Source organism: Amblyomma americanum, chromosome 9, assembly GCF_052857255.1.
Source record: "Amblyomma americanum isolate KBUSLIRL-KWMA chromosome 9, ASM5285725v1, whole genome shotgun sequence".
Classification (NCBI taxonomy): Eukaryota; Metazoa; Arthropoda; class Arachnida; order Ixodida; family Ixodidae; genus Amblyomma; species Amblyomma americanum.
In genome coordinates this window covers 147271322-147279785 of record NC_135505.1, presented here as the reverse complement: position 1 = coordinate 147279785, position 8464 = coordinate 147271322, and the positions used below count along the sequence as shown (strand labels likewise).

The 8464-nt window shown below is 48.7% G+C and overlaps 2 protein-coding genes across 10 annotated transcripts in view; one reads left to right on the top strand and one right to left on the bottom strand.

Annotated features, from left to right (window-relative positions):
• Positions 1 to 826: 826 nt before the first annotated feature.
• On the bottom strand, positions 827 to 2269 carry LOC144104807 (WD repeat-containing protein 25-like). Its single transcript, XM_077638002.1, has one exon. It carries the CDS (start codon positions 2208 to 2210, stop codon positions 861 to 863), a length of 1350 nt encoding a protein of 449 aa, XP_077494128.1. The 5' UTR covers positions 2211 to 2269; the 3' UTR covers positions 827 to 860.
• Positions 2270 to 2968: 699 nt separating this feature from the next.
• The window catches only part of LOC144104804 (uncharacterized), a 28876-nt gene continuing 23380 nt past the window's right edge, over positions 2969 to 8464 (top strand). For 2 of the 9 annotated variants that reach the window (XM_077637996.1, XM_077637993.1), the window contains exons 1-5: positions 2969 to 3166; positions 5173 to 5260; positions 6884 to 6965; positions 7095 to 7279; positions 7968 to 8092. In XM_077637996.1, the coding sequence (XP_077494122.1) occupies positions 7151 to 7279; positions 7968 to 8092 (254 nt within the window). In that variant the 5' untranslated portion in view covers positions 2969 to 3166; positions 5173 to 5260; positions 6884 to 6965; positions 7095 to 7150. Of the gene's footprint in view, positions 3306 to 5172; positions 5261 to 6883; positions 6966 to 7094; positions 7280 to 7967; positions 8093 to 8464 lie in introns of those variants that run through there. The other 7 variants (XM_077637995.1, XM_077637998.1, XM_077637997.1 and 4 more) reach the window with 6 other exon arrangements.

Genomic DNA, 8464 nt, shown 5'->3' with positions numbered 1-8464 from the left:
GGGATACTGGTAAACTGCAGTCCATGATCTGAGAGTACCTGCCAAATGCACTCCACCTCATTCTTATTCTCCTAGTTAGACTTGAAACTAGGTAGCAGTAACACCAATGTCTGGCCCACTGCAGTGGTGTCATGGCCAGTATATTCTGCTGTCAAGCCCAAGATGCAGGAATCGAATCTGGCTGCCGAAGCTTCACTGGTTGCAAAATACAGAAATACCTGTGTACTGTGCGATGTGAGTGTATGTTGAAGAGCTGCAAGGCGGTGAGAATTAATCTAGGGCACTGCACTGCTGTGCCTCTTTTAGCTGACTTGCAGCTTCACGACAGTAAACCCCCACATACCAATACACATCAATGCCTTGGCTAAAGCATGCACTTTGGAGGCAGTAATATGCTCATGATGAAATTGCAGAAAAGACGAATTGAGGATGTGTGTTAGACTATTCAATTATGCATTTGTGTTTCCTAAGCTAAACAAAAGAATTGCAATGTGCATTGCAGCTTTATAGTAAAGGGCTTTTCTCGTTAAAGAAAAATGGTGCGAGAGTCTGCTGTCTTCAGTGTATGTTGATCTCTGCAGCCATGTCTGCAGCCCTTGCTCTTAGCAGGCACTTCTAAAAAGGGCGTGAACTTGGACTGGCAACTGCATGTGACATGAGGCAAGGCAAGACACTTCCACTGCTGATGCAGAAAAAAATGATTCATGACGTGGTTTGATGGATGACAGTAAATGACCGGTAGGAATGCCCCACAATTTTTTGCCCGTCTCTCACTCATTTTCTGCACAAACGGCCAACCTTTTGAATGTCGAACACTGCAACCTTTTGAATGTCGAACACTGACAACTTTGCACCAGTCGTTAACGGCACAGGTGCAAGTAGCCGTCGGCACAACCAATCAGGAGTAAGCCTGGACGACTAGGATGCCAGTCAGGGTGCGTGGCGGGCGTGCTGTCGCCCACGAGAGAGACAACGCCCACTGTCGTGCTTCGGTGCACCGAGTAGATATGGGGCACACCCTCAGCGTCACCACTGCAGACGAGTGCGCCATCGGGTGACGCACTGCACCTGACGGGATGTCCAGACACCTTGTGCCCTTCGAAGCGCCTCTTCTTGTTCAGGCGGTACGGCCGCTGCGCATCGAACATGGCAATGTAGTCTCCGTTGGTCTGCGCCAGCATGGTTTGCGGCGACAGGCTCTCGAGGCAGGGGATGGTGTAACGCTCCTGGTACAGCTGACCCGACAGGCGCGCGCCCGAACCCACGTCCCAAACGGAGAGTGCCGCCTCGCACGAATCTCTCGCGACCAGGTCCCCGCTGCAGGCGAGTTCTTGTCCCTGATGGAGGCACAGCAAGTCCAACACCTCTCCGCAACAGACGGCAAACGTCCTAGCGGGCTTTGCTGCGGGATTCTGGCGCATGTCCCATAGCTGCGCGATGTCCTTACAGCCCACGAAGAAGCTGGACTCGTCGGACGCATGCATGCGAAGGCATGACGGCGGGCTCTGCGAAGGACCGCACGAGAATACCACGGCGTTCGACGTCGGGTCGACGACGACGGCTCGTCGGTCCCACCCGCAACGCACTATCTTACTGCCGCATAGCGTGAACCGGGCGCTCCTGATGCCAGCTTCCGCGCGAAGATCGTAAAGGCAGGTCCCCGTCGTAGACTGCCACAGTTTGATGTGGCCATCGTGAGACGCGGTCAGCACAAGCTTGCCGTAAGGCTCCGGAGCCCACGAAGCGGCTACAATTGCTTTATCGTGCGCTTTGATGCGGCGAAAAGATCTCGTCACAGCGCGAGCGCAGTACTCGACGCTGTCCCATCCCTCGTCGGAGATTACGAGCGACGTATCCAACGTTCCTCGTGATGAAACGGGAGAAGCTGCAGGTAACGAGTCATTTTGTCGGATATCTAGCTTCGCATGCTTAGGCAGCACGAAGCCGGGACTTTGTGATGGTCGTTTCAAGCTCGAAAGACTGGTGTTAACCGTACGTCGCTCAGTGGTGGGTGGAGACTCTGACTTGATCTCTGGGCCACATACGCTGCTTCCTAGCCTTGTCGCTGATTCGCGCAAAGCAAGGTCAGCTTTTAAAAACTCGTATGCTTGTTCTGTCGCTTCCTGTAGCTGAGAGTTCCAGTCGGAGTCTTTTAAACCAAAGAAATCGCCTGGGCCGTTCTCGTCACTGCTCGATTCCGAATCGCACATGGCAAATGTTTACATCGGTGGTTCGTGCGGATTAATGTGACCTGTTCGAGGGTTGCGGCAGACAAGTAGGCAGCGCCACAGTGGGGCTACGGGACGGGCTACGGTAGTTTCAGCTATCCAGCAATTTTTATTTACGTCACCGTAGTGAGAGTACGTCAACTGTTTTTGCACAAACGTGACCTATGACGTATACAAAACGTGCTTTCTTACTGCTAGATTGCGTAGGCTTTGTCCTCCCGCACCTTGTACTGCCGCTTTTTATTCCTTCGCGATGAGTGACTTCAAAAGTGACGTTATGAACTTTATGAGCACCGCGCGGGTAAATGGGCTTTACTCAGCAGTGGCTGGTCAGGAAAACGTTGGCTTCACTGCATGGGCGTACCGTCAGGCGGCTGTTAACCACCGCCTGACAACAAACCGGAGAAATATATCGCTGGTGCTGCTTAGTTCATGACTTCTTGCAAGCATGTTGGCAAACAGCCCATAATTTGTTCACATGGCTTCAAGAGTAACGCATGCAACGCGCGGCTGTCACAGAACGGAAGAATAGGAGCTGTGGCCGAACTACTTTTTACCTAACGCATCCTGTGCTCATCCGCAATGCGCATTCAGAGTTAATGATCACATTAATTAATATATGGAGCATAACACGCAAGCATCAATTAAAGGGTTGTCAATTATGCTCTGATACTTTTTTACGCGATCGTCATTGCGTCAAGTTGCTTCTGTAGTTGAACTGCCCCAGAACTATTTCCTTTAGCGCGTTGGCGTATCTTTCAGCGGGTGTGCGCACAAAATGCAACGCAGAGGAGAGAAATGAAAACCAACGCAAGAAAAAGAAAAGTTACAGTAACCTCGATGGCGGAAAGTTGACAAGCCACCGCGCCTACGAAATCGTCGCAGCAACTCCTCAGCAGACCGCCCTTGCCCACGCGGAGGACGCCAATTCATCCCCAGTGAGTGCAGCGGCGATATGCACCCGACAAACTCTGTAGCACTGCCGTGACGCACTCGCGAGTTGCACGGCGGTCCGCAAGCTCGCTGGAGGGCGGCTGGTCCGTACTCCTGCCGCTAAGCTGGTGCTTCAGCGCCAAGGTTAGCTTCTCGATGCAAAAGCGCCATAGCACATCGAGCTTGCAGTTGCAACAGGCTGCTCGTTGCAAAGCTGTGCCGTGCGAGCTTGCTGCAATCGTGCAACGGGAGCGTCTATCTTGCAGCGGCGCGGCTTCATGCAAGACATCTCGCAGCTGCGCGATTTCCTATCTTTCGTGGCGCCGTTGCCGCTTCGCGTGAAAAATCTCGCCGAGCGAGTGCAGGTACGGGAGGGCTCTATCGTGCCGGTGCGCGGCGGTGCTCGCGGCATGTCCAGCCGTCGCTGGGCGCGTTCATGATTGCGTCAAGCGCGCCGTATATATACGCACCGCAACCCGTGCCGCGAGGATCACTAGCGAGCTGGCAGATCGTAAAGAAAACGCTAACCTTGAAATGCGCGTGCGAACCGTAGGTGCAATAACGAGAAGCCGCGCAACGCGCTGAAAAAACGCGCGCCTTCGTCACGCTTCTCTATGCGGGGGGGTGGGCTGCCGCTGCTGCATGGGCATCTCGCAGCCGACAGGTGTGCGAAACAGCACCGCCGTCGACAGGAAACCCCTTTGCGGGCTTAGACCTCGTTCCCGGTATTTCGGAGTGCATAAAAAAATCGCCTCATCTGCTCGCCATAAAGACCGCCGTTCGCGTGATCTGCAGAGAGCATATATTTCTGTCATGTTTCTTTTTTTGTTTATTTGCTGAAACTGGTACGCAGGTGCTTAATTCACAGTGCAGGCTGTGGATCACCTTAAATCGCGAAAATGGTGCATGCTTACTGCGTGGAGGCAGAAGTGGTGGAGACATTTAAATGAAGCTTGTCAGCTATGGAAGCTGCATGCGCTTTCACTCTTGAGAAAATCGTTGCGAGGTTGCCGTGTCTGATCTGTTGGTAAGCCTGCTCACATTCAGCGAAGCGTACTATGCATGTGCAAATTTCATTAGGACAACCTTCATAATTTTTAAGACTGAGAAACCCTTCATCTTGCAGTGTGTGTACTAGCTGTGGTCTTTAGCAAATATTTCTTGGCATTTTAATCTTTGCTCTGCATTGATAAGAATTGTTCTTTGACAGCTTAGCAATATAATGCGTGCAACAGTGCTTTGGTTTATGGGGGTTTAACGTCCCAAAGAGACTCAGGCTATGAGAGACGCCGTAGTGAAGGGCTCCGGGAATTTCGACCACCTCGGGTTCTTTAAAGTGCACTGACATCGCACAGCACACGGGCCTGCAACAGTGCTTTGCAGTGCAGGAAATGTAAATTGCAAAACCTGGGTTAACATAAATTGCTGGCCATATTGCACGTTAAGAAGATGAAGCGTGGCTGCTACTGTAACTGCTGCACATTCCATACGTTAGGGCTTAATACATGCTATAAAGCTTAAAACTAGGCGGGCATGCTAACCTACCCTTTACCTGACATGCCCCGCTCTGTTAATTTTTCAGCACCTCTTCGATAAAAGCATACCACAGTTATTATAGTGCATAGTGTTTCGAAATTAATCTGAATATTTTTGTAGTCTTCTAACACCTGCAATAAGGGAAGATTGTAAAAAAAAAAAGACCTGTTATGCCAGCTGCAAGAGCAGAAATTGTAAGTGTGCATGACAGCGAACAAGCATTGTATTCTGATTCTTCTGGTTATACTTACGTGATGACAAAGTTTTGCAATGGACATTAGCTTGAAAGAGATTGATTCATCCTTAGCAGTGCTTTAAGTTTAATCAACAAGCAGGAGTGATTGGCGTTACTTCAGTAATCTTCAAGGCCAGCATTCATCTCCATATTGTTAGCAAAATTTTGGTTGGATGCCCAAACAAGCATGACGTGGTTGGAGAACTCGCTACATTGTTACATTTTCGCATCCTTTTCCAGGCCTGGTGCAAAATGACACTGCTAGACGGTTCTCATAAATATTCGTGAAATGAATATTGTTTTACACTAAAGGACCAAAGAAAACAAGGTGTGTTTCTGAAGTAAAATAAAAATGTACCGAATAAAGTGTTTGGAAACTAGTTCATGTGTGGCCTCTTTTACATAACTGTGATACGGTATTGGCTTGAGGCTTTGTTTTGAGGGGAAGGGCGAGCACAAGATTACACCTACTTCTTTGTCTCGTCATTAATTCATTAATATATCCAGATACTTCTTGCTGCGGCTACTAATTCAGAAACTGCAGTGAGGGGCTTATTGATAACTCGCACCTATATTCCAGTTCCTCTGAAGTCAGGCCTTCCTCTGTCTACTCATGGGTCCTGCAAGTACCATCCTGAAATTTGCTTGCAGAGCTATAAAATATGCAGCCGCAGATGTGTGCAAATCAATGCTCGATCATGCGATCTTATTTTCATTCTGTCTCGGATTATGTGTAGGAAGTAACACTCTATTTGTTAGAGGTCAAGGGCATTAGTAATATAAATATGAGCAGACGTTAAACCCATTTTATTTTGTCTGACAGTTTTCATGTACTTGCGTTAGTGTCTCTCTGAAGCTTCCCCAGGCCACTTCTCAGTATTAATGATAGCAGGGTTAATAGTGTATTGAGACTACTAACATTGAATTTCTGAGGCACTGTACTGCTGACCTTGTTCGTGTCTTGTGAGAAAAATGTTATGATGAAATTTCCATGTTCTTGTACTGTGGCAGTGAACAGGGCTGTTTCCAATTTAACCATGAGATGGAACTGGGTAGAACATGACGTCATGACCACCCCAGGCCACATGCTTGTCGCTAGCTTGCATTGTATGTGAAGCTTGTGAGTTGGTGGGAAAGAGAACGTTCAAGTGGGAAAAAAAGCATCATGAGGCATGGCATGGCCTTCCATTAGATCATGAGCAGTATAGCGACCTTGAAAAATGTTTAAATCTTGCAGAATTCCTCCTGACATCTGAGCTTGGTACACTGCGTTGACAGCGCTTTTGATCTTGCAGCTTTAAATGTTATTCACGATGGCCATGGATGAGAGCAGATGTGTGAGCCATTTAGGCCAGCCTTTAGTTGGGTTGCAGGGACATTGCGGTGATTAACATGAATTGGAATGGAAGCATTACTTTTTTTATCCTATCAAAGTGAAATTCATAGTCAGCACTGTGCTTTTCTTCTTTGTATTTGTTTTTAGAGCACAGCTCTTACGCACCCGTGTTGTCGGTGTTGTTGGCATAACTGGTTGTCCAAGTAGCAGAGCGAAATGCCACCTGGAAGGTGGCAACAGTGTTACACACACACGCCACTGCATGTGGTGCGTGAGGAGCTGCACTCAAGCCTCGCATTACTGACTGTCGTAATTGTCTGCCATTTTTATTTTTTTACACTGTTTGGCAGTGTACTCTTCATAAACTGGCAGTGCGGGCTGGACACTTTCATTTTTCTTTCTTTTGCTTGCCCATTTTAACATTAGTACTCCTTATGAAAATACATGTGCCAAACTGTCTGACAGTCAGTCTTGCCGCAGCGTAACAGAGTACTATAAGCTCTCTCAAGAAAGAAGTTGTCCTTGAGAAGGTAGTTACTGAGATCATAAAACATTTGTTCAGTCAGGAAAACATATGCGGGTTCAATCTTCTGGCCTTTGTTTTGCCTCCGTCAGAACCTTTGGATACTGGCAGAAAAGATTGCTAGGCTGGCATGGTGTTCGGGAAGAACATACAGCTAGCCCCAGAAATTCAGAGGTAAATTTTGGCTACACCGTACATGAGCATTGTCGCAGACAGTGGTGCCAGCTTTCCCACACACTCGAGTCTGCCCTTTCCTTCTGCCAAGCTCTCTCTCGCTGACCGTGGACTTGTCGGACTGTGCAGGGGGTGTGGTGGCAGCGATGGGCGGTGGCTGCTGCTGCGGTTGCGGGTGAGGTGGCATGTCCAGCAGCCTGGAGGCACCCTCTTCGCCCCCATCCTCTTCCTCTCCCCCGGCCCCCCAGTCGGCCATGACCGTGGACTTCTCGGCCTTCGGGCTGCCCTCCTTCGTGGGCGGGGACCACTCGCAGGTGCGTGCTGCAGGCTAGCTCTTCAGCATGTTCTGCATAAGAGTGCTTGTTTGGCCAGACTCATTTTCATGGGGAAAAGAGTAACGCCTTTTGTTTTTGATACTTCATTCTTTTGTTGCATATACCTTCAACATATTACTTGGAAGTACTTTAGGTTTTCTGTTCCGCGTGCATTGTCATTTGGGTTAGTGTTAGTTTAGTCTTTGTGCAAGTGTGCAGTTTCATCGTATCTGTTTGGGAGCAAGGTGCTCTAACGGTATCAGATTCTGCACATGGTTTCTGATGTTAGGCCGCTTCTGGAATCGTCATGACAACTGTACACACAGGCATTACACGTGTCTTTGTGTGACCTTGCTGTTTAGTTTGCTTTTTCAGTCGAGCGTAATGCATCAACTAGCTTACCGCAAAGTCTTACTGGTGCCTGAATGTATAGTCACGCAATGAACTCTGACCGACTGTAGGGCAAAGCCATTCAGAATATGGCCAGTGACCGGAATTGTCAGCTTCAGCGTACACCCACTGTGTCTCTTCCTTCTGTGGGGGCAATTTCGCCCGTTGGGCTATTCGCACTCCAAGTATGTGCCTTGACTGGATTGTCTGTCGTTGTCCTGCCGTGTCATAATGTATTGTCCTTTCTTGACCATTCAAGAAAGTCTTTCTCATTGCGGTCCTCTACCCCATCTTCTAGGCCCTATACCTGTTCCCCGAGGCCGCGTCTTTCTCCCCCAAGGACCAGGCCAAGGGTCCTTCCCCTCCAGCCAACCGAGCGTACGACCATGCGGGCGATGCTATGCTCAGTGCCATCAACTATGGGTGAGCCTTATCAACTCAGTAGGGAGACTTTCCTCGTAAAAGCAGCTTGGGAAAGTAGCTGCTGTTGAATTGGTAATGGAAGCATGTACTGGCTGCTGCAGCATAGTTGATGGAGACGAGTACAATGCATCATCTCCTGCCTAAGCCACTGGAACGTTTGTGTTTCAAGTTTCATATAATGGTTGAGCTAGGTGGGCTGTGTTTCATGTTATGTTATGTTAAATAAAATTTTTTGCATGTTCTAACCAAAGTGAAAATTTAAAAACTTTATAGCAGTGTGAAATTGTGAAATTTTAGAAAAAGTGTCAAATTTTCCAAGGTTGTTACCACCTCACCACTGAGGGGAGGGCAGGATGGCTGCTGGTCATTTTT